The 21,019-nt window shown below is 38.5% G+C and overlaps 1 protein-coding gene across 2 annotated transcripts in view; it reads left to right on the top strand.

Moving 5' to 3' along the window:
* spock1 (SPARC (osteonectin), cwcv and kazal like domains proteoglycan 1) overlaps positions 1-21,019 on the top strand; it is a 109,167-nt gene that overhangs the window by 61,999 nt on the left and 26,149 nt on the right. For both annotated transcript variants that reach the window (XM_063498162.1, XM_063498154.1), the window contains exons 4-5: positions 7,490-7,570; positions 17,451-17,565. In XM_063498162.1, coding sequence (XP_063354232.1) covers positions 7,490-7,570; positions 17,451-17,565 — 196 coding nt within the window. The remainder of the gene's footprint in view (positions 1-7,489; positions 7,571-17,450; positions 17,566-21,019) is intronic.

The raw sequence follows: 21,019 nt of genomic DNA on the forward strand, positions 1-21,019 counted from the left end.
TGCATGTACACTCAAGCAAGGTGTTACTCTTTACTTGCTAGCATTTGGCTCCTGGTAATTATAACAGGGGTTTTAATTTTTATATGTCCAGCCATTCGTTCAAATTTAACCAACAGGGACATACTAGAACCAAAAGACAGATTGAAAAAAACAAAACAAAAAAACCCCAAGGTGTAGTTTTCCTTTAATTGCAACAAGAGTCAGTAAAGTTCACTGACTACATCATTTGTCTTTTACCATTTGTTACATTTTGTTTCGAAAGTGCTCCTTGATGAGAACACTAACATCAAACTGTCCACTCCATGCATGTGAGTCATTCTGGTTCAACACAGCAATGTGACATCTGTGCATTTATCTGGAGACTCATTGGGTGCAGCTGAAGCACAGGTCATATTCATGCCAATTAAATACTGCACATACTTTTTTGTGCCATATCATTTCTCCTGCAGCGCTGCACATCAGCTGCAACATGACTGCTCCCCTGCTGCAGAGCTCGAAACAGCCTGCCCTTTCTGCACTCCTTCAAACTGCACTCTGCAGTTACTCCCACACAAACAGCACAGCTGGGAGTAATGGATGGCTAAATGATTAGGCACCAAATAAGTACGAGGAATCAATCTTACAATCTGGTCCTCTTTTGGGAATATTTGCTGTTATCATGTGCTTCTTCAGTCGGTCCAATTTTCACCCAGCTGATACTGCAGGCATTTCATTCCTTACTGTAAACTTCACCTTTGAACCAAATCAGAGTATTGGATGTGAATGACTCATGAGCTAAGCAAAACTGACTCATCAGCTATCTACAATTTTTAGTATTCAGAGGATTTTAGTTTTACTTTAAGTTTTAAAATGAGGAATTAAAGTTGCCTAAACTGAAAGGTAGACAATAAAGATTCTAGGTAACACAGAGTGAACGTGAGGAACCACTGCAAAAAAAAATATGTACAAAATGATTAAATCTTATATAATCTAATGTGTGTGGTCAGATCGCTAATGATACTGAAATGACATGTGCGACCACAGCACTTGATTGGAGGTCAGTACAGGAAAAACAATACCGTGCACCTGCAGGTTTCACTTTGACTAATGAATCACAGGTCGTCCTTGGAGACTAATCAGCAGCAGAAAGGTTGATTGGGGGAAAATCCAGTCCCTGATGAATCACTCTGCAATTAATGTTCACCTCTGTAGCATGGGTAGCATGGATGAAATTAATGTTATCACAAATGGCTTGTTTGTAATGCTGAGTGATCAAATCCACTGGTGCTAAATCTGTTTTCCAGACATGTCGTGCCTACTGAGTTCCCACAGATGAGTAGTTTTAAGGCTAAATGTTTTTGAGTTCAAAAGATTTCAAAAACATTAAAATCAGTTACTAGAATTAGGATGGGACTGCATTGTTGATAGATTTTGCATGTAGTCATGATTTCCTGTAGCTGTTTGCGTATTTGTTGACAGTAATATTTTCTTCCTTTTTTCCTATCCAGTGTTTTGCTGTTAGTGTGCCTTTGCAAGTGCTGTAGTCACACGATACAAGACAATGATCTCCTCCTATCAAAGATCAGTTGTACCAGCCTCACATTGGGAGTTGTATTTATTTATTTTTAGGCAGTTAAAAAAAAACTGCTGAAACTGAAACCTAAAATGCCACAATGCTTCCTGGGTCCATCTTACATATGCTTAGATCGTCAGTACATTAACTTGTTTCCATGGTGACAGTTCATTGATCTGCCTGATTTCTAGTCATGGATGAACTGTTTTGGCTTCTTTACATATCCCCCAAAAAACTGTGTCCAATTAAGGATACAGTGACACAAGCCTAGAGACCAGTGAGTGACTCCCTGACAACCAAAGGTCACAAGAGAAAAATGTGTATTCTCCAACTAACTGCAAAGTGGTTGCTGGCAGTTGATTTGCAGTGAAATTCACTGCAAAGAAATATACAGGGCTGCACTAAAAACCTTTTGAGATTGCTTTGGTCCCTAGCAGGTTGCCGTGGTCACCTATAATTTTCTATAAAAGATGTACACTTGGCTTAAAACACTTCCCCACACATAGAGCAGTACTGGAATAGTTTACAGTTGCACTTTTTCAAGTTTATCTATTATTTAAGCAGTTACAAGGAGATTTTATGTACTTCTTTGCACTTAATGTCAGCAAACAATTTCTTAAATCAAACTCGTTTCAAGCTCCAAATCTGTTGTTTGCATGTGTTTAGTACCTCACTGGAGGTTCTAATGCTGCAAAATTGGAAATAGTTTTTGATATTTTTTTTAACCTGTTATGTATTGTATAAACCCATTTGTAAATTGGCTAGATCATATAGATGTGGTATCCTATAGCTAAAAGTAAACATTCAGCTCCTCAAATCTCACAAGTCATTTTTCTAAAAGACTAAAGTAGTCACAAGCTTAACTATTTAACTTTAGGTTAAGTTTAAGGCAATTTGCTAAAGCAGGTGAATTCTAATTCACTGCCTTTTCTTTAAAAAGGCAGTTTTGTTTTGTCCCTTCAATTTTATTTGTTCTCTTTCATATTTTCAAGATAATTTCCTTTTTCTCCCGTCCTTTTCACTTCACAGCCCTGTGTATCTGCTCATTGTTTCTACACGGTTTTCTATTATTTCTGACGTATTGAGTTCATCACATGGAAATTACATAATATTGAACAATGGGTTACTGTTAATCAACATGCCACAGTGCCGTAAATACACGCACACACATGCAGTTAAAGCCTGTGAGAGTTCATTGGTTGCTTTATTCATGCACCTTTAATTATTTTTTTAAGGAATTTGGTTGCTATTCTTATATTTTTGTGCATGTGCTCTTGTAGTCATGACTATTCGTGCTTGTGTTTTATCAGTTTATTTTATTCTTTAAATGAAATTGTTAAAAAAGAATAACTCACCAACAGAACAGCCCTCCTGCTTGTTAGTAGTTCATTAATTTTTAATTAATTTTTTTAACAGATAACGTTGAGTTGCTAACAAGTAAAATAAATAATTATGATAAAATTTTTATTAAAATAGTGCTTAGAAAAGTAAATGAGAAACGCAAATTTGAATTTGCAAAACAAATAATGTTCTTGATCAAAATGCACATAGCGTGATACAAAAAGATAGGAATTAAATTTGCAATTAAATGTGTCTTTAAAAAACAAAATTTGGAAAAATCCCACACAGCAATTAAATGCTACAACCCTTCAGTCTCCCTCGTCCATGTGTCCAGATATTTTGCTGTGCATGAACTTGTTTCCATGGTGACAGTTCGTTGACCTGCCTGTTTTCTAGTCATGGATGGTTAAAAACTGTTAAAAACTGCCTCTTTACGTGTTGCACTTAATACAAAATTCTACAGCCCTCTGAGGAGGTAGGGTTGTGTGGGTTACACTGGCCTGAGTCCCAGACAGCTCAGCTCATCCTGTAGGTGGATTACATAGACATCTGCTGTACTCACATCAGGGCTTATGTTTCATAGCGTGCCAGAACGGCCCCAAAATGGCCCAGGAACAATCAGGAAGAGGTTACTGAATATGAAACAAGATAAATGTTTTACCACAGAAACCAAAGCTCATGTTATTAAAACTACAAAAATAACTAGCCAAAATATTCTCAACTCAAGTTTCTCTTTCCAGAGTTTTAACAAAGATTGTGTCTAAAAATAATATTTTTATTGTTATTATATTGGTTAATTTGCTTCTTTTGTTAAGAAAAATAGTTTGAATTGATGTTTTATTTTGACAGGTACAAACCCAAAGCATGCGTTTGTAATTACTAGCACAGTTAATCAGTTATCAGAAAGGTAAATAGACTCACGCTTCTATAATGCTTTCATACTCTGTTTGAGCCACTCAGTGTTTTGTCACTACAGGCCTCGTTCACTTATTTACACAAGTGCTTTTTTCTATGCCTCAGTGCTTTTAACTAAATATTTGCACGCACTCACACTGATAAATGCATCTAGGGCAACATGCATACTATAGGTTGAACCACCAGCCTTCCAAGTGATAGGCAACCTGCTCTATCTCCTGAGCCATAGCTGCAGAATATTTGTAGTATTGCTTTCAGAAACTTTAATTTACAGCTGAGAAAATAACATCTCATAAAGAATGTGAGTTTGGTTAAAAAAAAAAAAAGTACTTTTTATTTTTTAAAAATAAAAAATACTTTTTTTTGCACCAACAGTGACAGTACAGAGGCATATGAAGTCAGAGACAAGCTGGAAGACATGCATACACTTTAATTATTGTTTTTACTTTTCAAGCATGACTGCACTGACCTGGAAAAAGAGTGACGGCCTACTACAGTGATTAGAATATCAGCCTGACATTGTCCTGACATTTACATTTAATTTTGCAGTTTACAAGGAAGGAAAAATACATTCTGTTAGAGAGTCTCAAATATGGATCACACGTTTTCATATTTACATTAATTTAGGCATGTGTTTTATTTCTTTTACTGAAACATTGTACTAACCAGTGTCTCAACATTCTCTCGCCTTGTTGTAACACACTTAACCCTGTGTACCATGTTTCAGCTTATTACATATTACCTCCTGGTCTTCAGAATCCATCCAGTTAAACCTGAATCCTATATGTCCTCCAGGGCAGCTTAGACTTCTTCCAAAGTCAGACTGAATTATTATTTATAACTTTCTACATGTGCATTAATTTCAGTCCCATCAGTAATGGTTGGAGAGTTGTGCTTAACAGGCTTTTCAGCCCAAGTAGACAGACAGAGAGATGAGAGGAGAGGAGGAAGAGTCCTTGGCAGAAGATAACGGATGTGCTGTCAGCGAGACCAATGGTAGAAACAGTATTCTGGTTATTTGAATCTGGCTTCCTCCGTATGGGCTTGCCCAACAGATTTGTGAGCTTGTTATTGCAATGCATTATCCAGAGAGGGGAGTCAAAGGGAAGATTACAAATGCCAGACAGGGCCCCATTATCACAGCCAGTCCAGAGGAGCACAGGAGAGTCAAACTGGCACCAAGATACAACTAGAGGATGCAACAATACAAGCGCAGAAAAAAACAATACAATTCAAGTTGTCAATTTTCAGGTGTTTGCTACTTCTGTCTGTTCTTATTAGTTTACATAATGAATTAGTGGTTGCTATGGGGACCGTTTTGGCAGCAGAACCCAAAGTCGTTTGTGAAGCACTCGGGTTTGGCAGTACCAGCGGCAAACAAAGCCTTGAAAATCTGGAGCTTCCAAATTGCCAATCGGCCTGATTAGACATGACACTGCGTTTTCCCAGCAGAGTGTTCGTCGTTGTTATATATTTCATCAGCTCTTTCTCCAATTCACTAAGTCGCAGTCTCTCTGAAGATATTCTGTCTGTCAGTTCCCATTTCTCATTGGTCCATCTTTAATCTTCTCTAACTCTGTCACTGCCTCTTAATACGTTCTCATAAACCCGCCTTTGATCTGCGCCTGGAGGAGCTAAAAGAATTAGAAAGAGGGAAACTGATAAGAGACATATAGGACAACAAACAGTCAGCACCTCAGCTCTGTGTATGAAATGGAGTGTGTGCTGGAGCAAGAACAAATATCTCATTTCGGTGTAATGTGCTAAGGGTTTGTTGCTCGCTCACCAGGCGTTCTTTAAACATTGTTTACCGCTCTGATTTTAATGGCTTGTTGGCCACATCATAAAAAATGACTCAATATCCACGACCCTCAGCTCAGCCCTTATCTCGCTCTTTCAGAGGAGTGAGCTCTCGCGGTGTTGAGCCTCGGCACATAAAAGGGATTATCAACGAAAAAGCACACATACATGCTACACTGATTTGAGGCATACACAGCAAATTAACCAGTCAAATACGCACACAGTGGAGGTAATCAATGATACCTGGAGCCTGCTGAGATGCAGAGGAAGTAAATACACACAGTCACACCGAGGGCATTGTTAATTTAATGAAGAGACAAAGCCAATCATAACAACAAAGCAATTAAATATCTGTGCAGCTGAGATGGAAAGACGTAAAGGTATAGAAGGCGCTAAAGCAGTGATTAAGAAAGGACAAATGTCAGCAGACCACACCGAGTGGAGTGAATTGTTACTGCCCCCCCGCCACCAAAATCAACAACAAAATAAAGTGAACTGCAGTTATTTGAACGGTGCTGAACAAGCTGTTTCCAAGGAGAGATGCGCACAGTAGTAGATCACGCAGACAGAGAGTCGAGTGAATGGGTGTGTTGTTGTTTTGATTCTGCCCTTCTTGCCCCGTGGCCACTAGAGACTCTGATGATAATTGTAAATTATAGGATAAATAAACTTCAGAGGATATGAGCAGGCAGTTGTTGCAAGCGATCATAGCAGGAGCCCTCGAGCTAAACGGCAGCACGCAAAAGTGACAGTGGCATCAGGGAGTATCGGGAGGGAAGAAGGCAGGGGAGGATACAAAAGATATATAGACATGAGGCCTACAGAGAACACTTGAGAGAGAGTGCCTGCAGAGAGGATAACTCAGAGATAAGAAAGTTTTCCCATAATGAGGAGGAGAGAAAGTCTGGCAAAAGGGAGAGAAGGGAGGAATAATGAACAGAGGGCATATTGACAAAAGTTGGACTAAGTTTTGCACACACACACAAACACCCACACCCTCTTTCCTGATCATTAAATACACTTTGTGGTCAGTCCCCACTCAAAAGTCTTGCTCGCTAATAAATACTGGAGATGGATGAGTTCGGAGAGTTAATCATTTCTGGGTGTTAATGTCACAGCCTACAGACAGACATGACAAACTCCCTGTACCTCAGTGTTTGGCTGCTCTGCTTCCTCCCTGAGGTAGTGCTGCCACTGGCTTCCTTCCATATGGGATGTTGTAGTGCTGTGAGTGTGTAAGAGCGAGAATAGTGTAGCAATTACTCTTTTATAATGAGAAGAATTCTGTCACTTTGCTTCTCTGCCAAATTTGCCAATGGATTCTAGAATGTATTTCTGGTGATTAAGAGGCATTATGTGAGGAAATACTTTTGGTCAGGTTGTAAATTGATTAAGCTAAAACACAAAGTAGGAGTGTAAAATATTGGCACACAGTCACATTTGCCTTCTTTCTGAGAGTTTGACATGTTTGTCTATTAAGTACAGAACTGGAGATGGAGGGAATTACATTATAGTGGGGAAAATAATTATTTGATCTCCTTCTGAATAATTACGTTTTCTCACTTAAAAAGAAACGAAGTGTCTCTGATTTTATGGTAGTTTAATTTAAATGAAGAGAGATGAGAGATGGAAACATTATGCTTTGAGGCTTTTTTGGTTCAAGGATGGGGCTGTGTACTGTAACATTATGGACGAGAACCTCTTTCCCTTAGCCAGAACACTGAAGATTGGTCATGGATGGATTTTCCAGCACAAGAGTGACCCAAAACATACCACCAAGGCAACAAAGAAGTGGCTAAAGAATATGGTAAACTATTACTTTAACCATGCAAAAGCATTCTCTAATGAATTTGTCTTATTTTTATGATTTTTTTCATTCAGAGCGAGTGGCTGAACCTGGCCGATATGGAGACCCAAGAACTAAAGCCCACTCCAGCTCAGCCAAAAAGACAGTACAGGATGGTGAGTTCTTATTTTAGTTTGTTTAGTTTGTTTTTAAATCTATGGTAATATATGTTTTTCTATTGCTCCAGGTACTCTTATTAGGTTAGAATGATGTTACTTCTCATATAGCTATACAGACTGATCACAGATTATAAGGTGCTTTGTGGACAGGCACTGATTTAGACAATAGACTGTGGCATTACTTTACATTGAGCTTAAACTGGTCTGATGTATCTGCTGAAGTTTATGAATAACATCGGATATAATGCAAAAGTGTTTAATTAATTTAGTTCCCCAGCCCTGTTCCGGTGGATTACAGAGATGCCATGGTGGTAAATAAAAGATAAATAAAGCTAATTGCTTCATCTGAACTAGATGGATCACTGCATATTCACACAGAATGATCAAGCCTAGCCTCTTTCCTAACGTATAGTAATTTCAAGGTTTGTCTTCAGTACTAACATGCAGTTAGATCTTTAATACGTTGGATGCAATTTTTGCAGTTTTTCCTCTGTGCACCACCACAGTAGATTGTGAATAAAATAATTGTGCAAAACACAAGGTCAGTTTGTTTCATAATATAAGAAGTGCTTCTACGTCCACTCGCCAGAAGGTATTGACAAGGCATAACCACGAAACTCACAGAGTCATTTCAAGAGCATGCACCAGGGGAGCAAGTTGTAATGACCATCCCCTGAGAGTGCTTGTTACGCTGTGTGGAGGATTTGTTGTGCTACCAAAGATGCACAGTGCACCTTAAATGACAGAGTTGCAAGGCAGAAAGGTAAACATTGGAACAAATGTGTGAATCCAAATGCAAACTGAAATGCATCCTTTCACCGACTACGTGCTCTTTTCTGTTTGTTATCTAGTTACACATATTTTTATCTGTAATTCAGTGCGAGATAAATAACATGGTAACACATAGTAATCTGCACTTTCTACGAAAAAGACCTGTGATGTTGCGAAACCCTGGATACATTTTCAGTACATTTTCTGTGAGTTCACACAGATGCATCTGGACGTCTGGTTATTTTTAGTTATTTACAGGTTCTCTTGTGTTTGATGTCATCTTGATGATGAAAGCAGTGTCACTGTATAACAATGCAGTGCTGCGTATCCTAAAACATGCTTTTGATTGGCTATACATTAGCTTCAAAACAGAATGATCATGGCTGTGAGTTGTAGGTAGGGATGGGTATTGATAAAATTTTCACGATTCCGATTCCATTTTCGATTCTGTTTAACGATTCGATTCTTTATCGATTCTCTTATCGATTCTTTTTAAAAAAGGAGAACACTAAGGTCAATTAGCTTAGAACTTTGTTTTATATCTTCTCTTTGAACAAGATAGAAATTTAGGAGTAACATGGCCTTACAAACCCAACAGTGAGATCTTAAGAGATCCACAGCCTACGGCTCTTCAATGGGGTGTCACAGGGTCCCCGGGAAAAAAAATTGTAAATGTAAAATAATAAAATAAATATTCTTCTGTAGCAATAACAAAGTATAACATAAATTATTCTGTAGCAATTACACAAGAATATCCAGTAATGTCCCTGCCTACAATTAAACACATTCACCGAAAATCGGGGGCATCTGCTGTGGCAAATGGGTGCAAGCCTTTTACCACAAACTTAGTCACTACTCGGTGACATTCGTCTATCCTGGCCTGAAAGGAGACGCTACCGGTAGACTGCAACGAGAAATGCCAGCGAGCGCCAGCCAGACTGTCTGTCTCTCTCATCATGGTCACCTAAATGCACAGTAATGGCAGGTTTTGTAATAAGGCAGATCGCGCTAACATAATATGCACTGTTAGTTGATTATTTACCTGCCGCATTAACGGGAGAGGACGTGCAAACGTTACCGCTGCTGCTGGGTTGAGATTCACGAGTCCGGAGCGGAATTAAAAAGACGACATTCATTTAAGGTTATCACGTGTTTTGTGAGCAAATGCTTTTGCATATTCGTAGTGTTTCCTCCCTTAAATGAAATATCTACTTTGCAAGTATTGCAAGTTGCCCTGTTGTCATCCGTTCCCGTAAAGTATGACCAAACTTTTGAGCGTTTGAGCCGCCATGTTTCCTGCCAGGTAAATGACGCTCCGCAACGTGGTGACGTCATTCGGGGCGACTGGAATCGATAAGGGAATCGTTTGCAAAAATGGCAAACAATTCCAAGGAATTGAAACAGTGGGAACCGGTTCTCAACAAGAACCGGTTTTCGATACCCATCCCTAGTTGTAGGACCCAAAAAACTCAGTTTTTTGGCTCAGTTTTCCCATTTAAATGGAGCACAATATTTATTTGATTTACGCACTTTATGCAAAGTTGATATAAAGGACACATTATTTGGCTATGTTAACTGCTGTTTGTGTAATTTTTTCTAGGAACAATAATAAGATGGTGAGATTAGTTACTAATAACAGGAGAGGAGATGAGATAAAAGCAGGGGAAAAACTGGGCTATATCTGTGTGAGATTATCCATGCTTGCACACACACATGCACACAAACACACACTTCAGTTTCAGATTAATGAATGCCACAGTCTAGGACAGTGCAGAAACATTTAATTATCTCTGACACTGAAGGGTGAGGCAAGAGGTCAGATCTGTCCTGTGTGCATGTGTGCATGTTTGTGTATTCACGTATGTAAGTGTGTGTGTGTGTGTGTGTGTGTGTGTGTGTGTGTGTGTGTGTGTGTGTGTGTGTGTGTGTGTGTGTGTGTGTGTGTGTGTGTGTGTGTGTGTGGACAGAAAAAAAAGGACGAGATCACAGTGTGTCAATGAGCCAAAAATCACACTGTAAGTCAAGCTTGTGGTCTTTCATTGTGACCTCTCCTGAAATTGACTAAAGGTCAAGCTGACACAAGCTACTTGTCTGGCAGCAACACATGGCCAGTTAAGTGCCTTGGGGATCTTTTTAAAGCAGAAGAAAGGAGACTACTTGACATTGTACAAGCATTAAAAAAAAAGGTTTTTCCTTTTTTAAAAAAGAATTCTAGAGTGAATAAAATGAAAAACTTCCCCTCCTGAATAGCTCCTTGCCATTCAAGCATCTGGTGCCCACAGGTGTAATGTCTATAATCTTTCTTTCTTTCTTTCTTTCTTTCTTACTTGCATTGCTTTGAAGAAAAGGAACAAGGAAATTACAAACTGCATTTTACAAAACTGTGTAATGATGCAGGGCTTCAAAATAAATGCAAATGCTTGTTCATCAATATTTAAAAAACAAAATACATTAAAATAAATTTTGAAGCTAGATTGGAAAAAGATTGTGACAAACATGATGGTCCCCAGAGGATGAATCCCTGACTATTGTGTACTTCCTTGAGGTTCACATTTGTGATTTTGAGGGAAATGGCTTATCTTTGGAGTCAATGGACATAATTAGCAATTCACAGGTTCCTCAGATTGTATTAAGCTATAAATTATTATCCACCATCCTGTCAAAATTGTACTCTGTGTGTTACATTGTTTTTTTTAAATACTTTATAAGCTGTACAATAGCCTGCTGTACCTAGATATTACAGGCCTGAACTGCTGAAGTTATCACTGCATAGCTATATTGCCTAATAACTTGGTTTAACAGCTGTTATCAGCAACTTGCTTCAGCTGACGTCCTGTTTTTATTTTCTCAGCGAGGATGCAACATGACCCCCCAGCTTCTACATCTAGCATTGTTTGAACACTTTAAAAGTGTGTCTCCGTTCCAAACTAGACAATTTCATGCATATTCTATGTTATTTTTGCTCTGTTCTTCACACCAACAGTAAAAACTATAAACATGCTTCAAGCAAGACAGGCTAGGTAGCTTTGGCATTAACTTTGTTTCATCCGTGACTATTAACAACTTCCACCAGAAATTAATGTCCTCTAGTAGGCATGTTGTCCTTAAAAGCATCTTTGTGCCTTTTCTTTGAAGCTGTCTTCAAAGACTCTTTGATTATTTTCTTTCATAGTGTCCTTTTAGAATTGTTTTGCTGCCAGCAACAGCTTCACAAAGCGTCCTCTTTTAGGGATTTTCACAATAAAGTGTGTATGTGTGTGTTTGCATATAATGGTTGTTTGGCAGTGATGAATATTCAGCTTGTAAGTGATAGTCAATAGCCTCTCTCTCTAGATATTATTCTTCTGTAAGCCAATGTGGTCTCATCTCTGACATTCAAACTGTAACAGCCTGTTTATCTTTTCCATTCCTCAGTTACATCCACAATAATATGATTTGCCCATGTTTTCAATAATTAATTTTCTGGATGGTGATTCTGCTCTTTCCCTGTGCTGTCCCCGAGGCTCTCTGTGCTTGCTTTCATCCCTCTATCACTCCTCTCTGACATCCCTTGCTCTAGAACCTCTTTGAGGCCAAATAGTAAGATCCCGAGGAATGTTCACAAAGCATAGAGGGAAGATTTTAATCTCCTATTGATATGTTTGTCTATCTCCCTCTCTTTCTCCCTGTCTTGTTTTTATTTCTAACCCTCTAAGGCAAAAGAGAAGAAACACCTTTTTAATTAGTGTATCAAAGCCTAAAAGTGGTGCTCATATTTCTAATAAGAGTTGTGAATTTGTCCTTTGGGAATGTTTTTTGGAGCTCTTGTTTATTTAATTTCAAGCTTATGTGTTATTAGAAAAAAGAAAAAGTGGTTAACACGTTTACCTAACAAGTCAAAGATCCCTGGTTCAACCCCGGGTGGAAACACATCACTCGGGGGTTGCGTGAGGAAGGGGCATCTCATGTAAATATCTGCCATGTCAAATGTGCAGAGCTACCTGCTGTGACCTCTAGTGAATAAGGGAGCAGCCGAAAGTAGCTGTTTATCTGAGGAGCACAAACAATGGCGAGCAATTGAGAACAGAATGGATAAAGGAATATACACATCCATACACAAAGGTTACTAAAAATATCTGGCTGACCCATGTAAAGCTCAACAGCAATTAAATTGAGGTCATGGTCTGTTCTCTGGCAGGGCTTTCTGGGATTGTGGCCTCTACTATTGGACTCTATCTTTATTACCCAATCACTGCACTTCACCCTGGCATTCATCCAGTATTAGAGGACACAAGAGGAGTGTTTTATCTTCTACCGCTTCTTTTCTAGGAAGTTTTACCTGCCTCTTAAGGAACATTAAAGTTTAAAAAAGGGGGACAAAAAGTCTTGCGAAGACAAAAACGTAAGCAAGTAGGGTCATTTACTGTCAGCTATAATTGTGATAAAATTTTACAGCCACAAGTACAATGTGCTTTTCTGCCAGGAAGGGTTGTAGCAATTAAATAGCTAAAATTTATGTAGGGATTGGATCTCCTGGAAAATGAGGAGACTGAGGACATTAAACCTCCATATCTGCAAGTTTCATTTTTAAATAATGACTACAACTACAACAACGCCATCACTTTACTACAGTTGCCAGTTTTTATCTCATGAAAAAAAGCAGGGAGCTTAAAATCACTGAAATCCTCTTCCTGTATCCCCCTGGGCATATTCCTCTAAACCAGGGATTTCAAACTTTTGATCTGTGGACCACAAGAACGCTTTGCAAAGTGTGAAAATTGCAGAAAAAGAGGGAATAATTTAGAGCAATTATGGCTCAAAAGGTAGAGCAGGTTGTCCACTAATCAGAGGATTGGTCAAAGTGTCTTTGGGAAAGGTACAGGTTTCTAAAAGTATGTTCATCAAAAGGGTTTGTGCTGAGAAAAGCACTGTATGCATAGTAATAACTGCTGGGTGGATAAAAGTAAAAGAGAACTCTAAAAAAGCAGTCTGTTTACCTTTTTTTTTTTTTTTTTACTTTTCCCTGTGTTTTAAAAATGCATAAAGTCATGAGTTTGGTTTTCCAAACTATTGCATCTGAGACAGAGAGATCTGAATTATTAGCAGCACGCAGGTAGTATTACAATCTTCTTACCAAAAGAGACATCACCCATGGCTTGCCATACAACACCGAAGCAATGTGGTTGAGCCAAGAAACAGTGCCAAGCATTTCTTTGAGTTACATCAGCAGAGAGTAGTATCACAGTGGACTGAATGACTGTGGAAAAACTGAGACGTATTGTTATAATTGGACACCTTTCTTGAGACATCAGGAAAAGTTAATTATCGCCTGTTTTTATAAGCAAATAAACCATTATGCATCTAATCTATAGTTATTTGAAATAATGCTTATAGCACTAGAACTTACTAAAATATGACAGATGAGTATGAGACCCACTGTTATCAGAATCAGAATCAGCATACTTTATTAGTCCCTAAGGATTTGGATATACACTGGATATACATAGAACACACACATGTATGAAAAAAATATATATATATACTGCATCTTTAAAAGCTTGCCATATAAGCACAAAGTGAATCACTACAGTCATAATTCAATTCTTTTGTCAGTTATATGAGAGCTGAAAGATGGTATTTGAGATATACTGTAACAATATGTAACATAGTGAACAGAGTGATGGAAGTATTGGGTTTTATTATTATGGCCTCTGAAAATTAATGCGTGAGGCATTTATTAAAACTAGAGTGCATAAAAGACGTGCTGCTTAGACAAAACATTAACACAATGATTTATGTGTATGCTGAGAGCTTATTAATCTCTCACAGATAGACATATATGGATATTATTTATACATGAGCTTAAAGAGGTTGACTTTGATCTTCATGTTCACTCAGTTGAGCTTATCTTTCCTACTAAGATGCAGCACAACATTTGATTTCAGCAGGGAATGTGTTCTCTTTTATGCGTTTGCTGTGCTCTCTGAGTGTGAGCTACCAACCAGGGAGTATATTGATCCTCACTACACTATATAAAAGCAGATCTGACCAGATGGGAGTGGGGCTGATGTTGGGTTTGCAGTGTTCAAAGCACTACAACAGCCATGCATTGTTTATGTATGTGTAGGCCAAGAGATTCTCAAAGGCAGATTATTAAAAGTCGTAGAGTTTGTCCATTGAGGAAGCTCAACTTTGCCATTATTGTACACTTTAAAATGCTGAATTCCCCCCCAAGAAATGATCACAGTGTATTCATTCCAATTCAACGCATTGAGAAATGCAAATATGGCAAAATACAATGCCACAAGCACCACAAACTAGTGTTTATATACAAACAATGTTTGAAAATGACAGGAAAAAAATAAATATGCCAATCTTGAATTCAAACGGAGGACATTTGTTAATGCTCTGCAGGCATCTTGTGCCTTCTTCACCCTCAGCTACAGCTCTGCCAGCTCTTCCATCTGTCTCATCCCAACAGACTGGTAACCCTTCACCCGAGGGTCATCAGTCATCCCTACATATGGCCAAGGACAATGGCTAAACAAATTAGTAGTGGTGTCTGTGAGTAAGACTGTTGCAGAAACGGTTAGCGTCACACAAAGAACACACACATGATTTGCTCCATATTTTTCTTCTTTATGAGCTCTCAGTTGTAAAGCAAAGCATGGTTTATCCACCGCGCGTGTCATACAATGAATCATATTTACTTCATGCTCACAGACGAGGACCAGATTTTTTGCACTTTCTGTTTCTTTATGGAAAAAATCATATCCGCAGCAGAGAGTGGGTTTATTTACAAAAATGTGGTAAAAATTGAAAACTTTAAAGTAAAATCACTTTTACTAAGTGCAATATGATTGTTACTTGTGCATTTCGACTTATACTTGAGAAATACTTGAGAAAAGCAGAGGAGAGACTCCTGTTGAGGAAAGTGAAAGAGAGGTGGCAAATGTGCTGCAGTGCTCCTGCATTACAATTGATTGGCTGGTTTAACCACCAGTGCTGCTCACTCAAGCTTTAAATAGATGGATAAAACTCTCTGTCACCCAGCACTCTTTTATTCGCTTCTTCTCTTCTCTGCCTTCTCTCCATCCTCTTTATCCTGTCATCTTCCCTTCTCTTTTGATATCTTTTTTCTTTCCTTTCCTTAAACTTTGATCCTTATCTTGGCTCCTCTTTCCTCCACCTTCTCCTGCTTTATTCACCCTTTTTCTCTCTTCCCTTGTTTTTTCTTGTCCTGGTTTCACTTAATTTTTATCTACTGTAATTCTTCACCTATCCAAAATACTCTCAACACCAGCTGAACACAATATTTCATTTGGACTATCATTGTCTCTATAAAGTGACTTCTTACTGTTTACTACATAAAACTTACATATGATAGGATCCTCTGTGATTGGGAGTATTTAGGTGAATAAACTCTCTTCCTCCCTTATTTGTATGTGTGTGTGTGTGTGTCTGTTTTCCAATTTATCTAAGAGTGGAGGTCGCCCAATGATCCCAAATTGTCCTCCAATCCTCTGTTAACCAGGTACCTATCCACCCCCTCTTTCCTCCATCCTTTCTCCTCGTTTCCCTCATCTCTCATTTCCTTGCAGTGGTAATGCCATCTTTCAGCTAAGTGAAATAAGATGGGTTTCTTCCAGCGCTGATAGATGGAGGTGAGGACAGGCCCCCAAATCAGCAGGCAAAAGAAGCACATTGCACAACAGACAGCTATCAGGAGGGAGGTTGACCTTCCATCTCTCTGCATTCTGGAGATTACGAGAGGCCATGCAGGCTTATAAATGTATTTTTGCATCTGTGCATGCGTTTCACGCATTGTAAGGAGGAAAGAAAGCGTGCTGCTCATTTATGACAGATGTCTACAGGGGACTATGAATCTCTTTCCTTGAGACTATCTAAGCTTCACCATCTTTAGTGTTTGGTTTGTACATTTTCCTCAGAGATAAAGAAAGCTCTTCCATAATATCTGACAGCTCCAGATATTCACAGTAGCACATGTTTACAATTTATATACATAGCTGTTTTATATATTTTCCCCAAAGATTGTTGAGATTGCAGCACCGTGTTCGGACTTCTGGACAATTTAATGATGATAAAGTATAATGCAAACCGTAGCGCGGTGTGTGATCAGGTCAGAAACTACTTGATGTTGGCATCAGACACCAGCTGTGGCTCAAACACAACCCATTAGTTTCCTAATGGAGACAAGGCCACTCTTGTTTTATGATGTTAGCAGCCTCATGGTAATGACTTGTACATAATGCTGGGCTTTGATCTATACACTTTGTACTCACTCTTAATTAACTTAGGATTTGAAATCATTTTTTGTCCACTCACTGCGGGGACAGCATGCAGTCTCCGTATGTGGTTTAAAAACCCGCTCCGTCTTTGATCTCATTTTATTAGCTTTGTCTTGTCACTCGGGTTTGTCCATTTTAAGGGCTTTCATCTTTCTTTTATACATATCTGGTACAGACTGTGTAATTGACAGAATTACTACGACCACTCGTCCAGAGTGCACTGGCTGATGTTGGCTGGCCTCTCTCACTCCATTTGTGCTAAAAGCTCTTGTCTCTTTCTTTTACTCCCACTGTCGCTTTCACCTCACACGCCTCCTATGTTTTTTTTGGTTTTTTTCCCTTTTCCTCAGTCTGTCAAATGAAAGCGGGTTTGTGCTGTTAGCCTAGTGTGAAATGACACAATGCTCAGAGTCAATGAGCTGCTTTGATCTTTTGTCATCTTGGACACCAGCCAGCTGTGCCTGGCTGCCACGGCAATAATGTCACACTGGAGATTGATTTGGAGGAAGATGGGGTTGACGCTCGGAGAGAATAGTACTCATTAAGCAGCTCACAACGCAGAAAACTCAACGTTTACTTCATACCTTTTACCATTCTTCTCCTCTGTCGTTTTCTCCAACTCATTATTTTTCTGCCTGCTTCAGTTAGTAGAACATAAGAGCCCACCAACTGTAAAACCAAAAGAGGAGCTTGATGTTTTGCTGCATCAGTTTTCAACCCCAGCGCTGCATTGTGCTGATGCTCCTGTTCTACGTGTTTCTGATAACTTATTCTTTGCAGCTCAGAGATGAAGTTTGTTTCTGCTTTCTCATTTTTAGGACCAGATGCCACCAAGGATCCATGCCTGAAGGTTCGCTGTCCTCCTCACAAGCTCTGTGTCAGTCATGACTACCAGACGGCGATCTGCACCAATCACAAGCAGCCAGGCCACAGGTAAGAGTCAGTTACAGTGCTTTGCAAAAGTCTTCAGCCACCCCCATTTCTTCATGTTTTGCAAAGGAAATAACTTGAAAGTCGTATTTGGTACAGCCACCTTTATTCTTCAGCACGGCCTGAACTCTCTCGAGCAAGATTTCTTGTACTTTAAGTAATTTTTGGAAATAGTTCTTCAGGCTTCTTGAAGGAAATTCAAAGCTCTTCTTTGGATGTTGCTCACCTTCTGTTTTGTTGTCTGCCAAGATGATCCCACATCCCACATTGGCTCTGGGGAGGCCAATCCATGATTCCACTTTGTGTGGAACAGTATGAGGTATGCTGTTGCTACATTAGGAGTGTTTCAGGTCGCTGCAGAAAAATCATGCAGTTCCCAATTACTTTCCAGATGGTATTGCATGGTGGATCAAAATTTGTTTTTACTTTTAAATAATGTTTTTTTGCTAAGTTCCCTTTTATGTATAGACACAACAGTGGTTTGTTCCTTGAGTTAGTTGCCTTTTTAAAGCTTGAACACTTTGTTGTTAATTGTTTTAACAAACACAGAAACAGATACAAGGACTGGACTGAAAATTAGTGAAAAAGCAGCCAATGTCTAAGAAACGCTTTGAAAGACCTTCAGAAAGGTGAAGACCACTTTAAAAATTATAAGAAAGTCTGGCTCCTTGAAAACAAAGCATGAAAAATGAGAGATTTGTTATAATTTTATAAGTTATAATTTAAGTTTGTCTTTAACAATGGCCAGCATCTAAATTGCACCTAAGAATAATGTAAAGCTAAAAGAAATCTTAATATAGAGAAAAATACTGGAGCTTGTACCTTTTGTGGAAAGGGACACACTATGACAATGTGAATCTCCAACATACTCTGTTGCAGTCTTTACAACACATTAGAAACAGGTTTGTGAATATGGTTATAGTAATGCAACGTTAATTGTGTTTTTGAGCAGTTTCAAAATAATTTCGAAACACTTACTGTCTTTGTCATCTACAAAAGAGCGAGCGCGGGAGTTTGGGTTAATACTTTTCTCACTCTTTAAATCAAATTCTTGCTATTTAGTGAGAGCGAAAAGCTAGAACTTAATATATCTTTTAAAGTGCTATGCCAAGTTCAACTTCAATATCCTAACTACCTGAAGGCAGTTTCAACAAATTACATCAGGCAAAAGCAAACAAATATCGTTTTGTGTTTTGTGTGTTAGCACTGTGTAATAACTCAGCGTGCTTCAATGACAGACATTGGCTTACGTATTCCCAACACCAATTAATTTTAATCACACTATCTGTTTGCTCTGTCACCACCCAATTTGTTTGTGTTTTCAACCATTGCCAATTTTAAGGGTTTTCAATTTTTCAGTTCAAGAAGCATTTCTTCAAGAAGACATCAGAGTATTTCTCTGTCTCTGTCTTGGGTTTAATTGATTTCCTCAAGTCATTAGCTCATAAGAATCTTGACTATAATCCTTTCTTTCCCTCCTTTTGTATTAAATTAATTACAAGTGCTATTTTCGCTCTAATGTGACAAATTATTCACCTGGACTGTGAATTTTCCAAGTATTATCATTCACCCGAGCTTTTGACAATGATATGTGTATTATTTTGAATTTAAGATAAACTAGTTGCACTAATTAGCATAAAACCGATTCAGTGTCCCTCCAGAGGCCAAATCCAAACTTTCTGGTTCCCCAGACATTTGCAAACACATATTGTGTAATAATTTACACAGTGATGAAGTATGTCCTGTTTATCTAGATTTTACTCACTGCTTCCCTGTAAACAGCACACACAAAAATCCTTATGCAAATTAATTTCCTTTTCTAAACAGCTGTCAACACAAAAATCCCAAGCACTGTTTCGTCTTCCTCTTCAAACTGAAAGATTTGAGTATAGAACTGACTTTTCTTATTGGGTGATAATATTTAGCTGCAGGCTTGAACGTCTACATTAGCAACCAAGCTGTAATTCAAAAACCATTATGGAGGCTCGTTTATAATTTTTCGCCCCCTCTGTCCCGCTGTGACGGGGTTGTACTTATGTCAAATCAGAAACTTTACAGACTACAGTATCTTGGAAACTCTCAGTGGGTAGCTGAAATATATTGCTAGATGAGGGAGATAAAGATCACTTTCTTTTGTCTGTTTGAGATGGAAATATCGCTACTGTCTTGTCTTCTAATAAAATGATTGGGAGATAGATGAGGGGAAGCGTTGGCCTTTGTGATGAACTTTTGTCTTGATTTAGCTGATTGTATGGGCTATTTTTCAGTGATGTGTGCATGCCTGCTGTGCTTTAGCAGCATTAACTGTTGCTTAGTTTGTTGCGCTCTTAACATGATTTTATAATGGAATAGATTTAAATGTACATTACTGGGACAAAGTCTTGAACGACCCCTCATTTTGTATATATTTTGCTTTGTAGGAGCCAGACTGTGATTTTTCTTAAAGTAATCAGGAGCAATAGTTATCCAGGCTTTCTGTAGGTTTGTCTAAGTTTTTCTTTGGACATTGGCTGCTTGTTCACTCATTTTCAATCCAGTCCTTCTACCTGACATTTTCTTTTAAGATTTTCAGGATTTTTTAAGCCCCTGAACACTGACCTATGAATCATTCAAACATAAAGAATGCACCTAACTCAAGAATAACCCCGTGTTGTGTTCACACAGATAGCTTAGCAGAGAACCAGTTTTAAATGCTGCAGTTTGATAGGCATGAAATAGTACTTTTTTTTAGTTCACAGAACTGGATGTGTAGACAACAAAAGAAGGAGTTACAAGCCTGAAAAAAAACTATCTACAACAGATGAACAGTACAGGTTAAGAAACAGTAAAAAATCCATCAAAGACCTGACACAGGACCTGAGGGATGAATATGGCCTTCAGTCGATTCATCTACTGTTCGCTGAAGCCTCATCAGAAGTGATCTCAGTGGAAGGATAGCTGTCAAGAAGCAATTCTTAAGGAAGGAAAATGGGGAGTTTAAGCTGAGGTATGCCAGATTACACAAGAAGTGGACTGAAAATCAGTGGTAACAGGTCTTACACGGTGATGAATCCAAATTTGACATTTTTAGCTCAGATTCTTGTCAATATGTACGGAGGAGGTCAGGAGAGAGATACCACAGTGAGTGTCTACTGCCATCTGAGAAACACGATGGAGGCTCTGTGGAGGTGAAGACTATTTACAAACTCAGAAATTTGAAAAAAAGCTTCTCTCAGAGAGGTCACGCTTTGTTCAAGAATAAATTTGGTCATAACAAATATTGATTTTCAGGCTTGTTAGAATTGTACAAACTCTGTTTTTTTGTCATATATACTGTATTTACATGTAGGTTTGCACATGTTTTAATAAATGTGGGGTGACTGAAGATTGTAATACCTTAATCTTCTGCTTTTATTATCTTGATCTTATTTGGTGGTTTGTTGCTTTTTTTTTTGCTTTTTTTTTTTTGAATGTATTT

Source organism: Pelmatolapia mariae, linkage group LG2 (genome assembly GCF_036321145.2).
Source record: "Pelmatolapia mariae isolate MD_Pm_ZW linkage group LG2, Pm_UMD_F_2, whole genome shotgun sequence".
Taxonomy (NCBI): domain Eukaryota; kingdom Metazoa; phylum Chordata; class Actinopteri; order Cichliformes; family Cichlidae; genus Pelmatolapia; species Pelmatolapia mariae.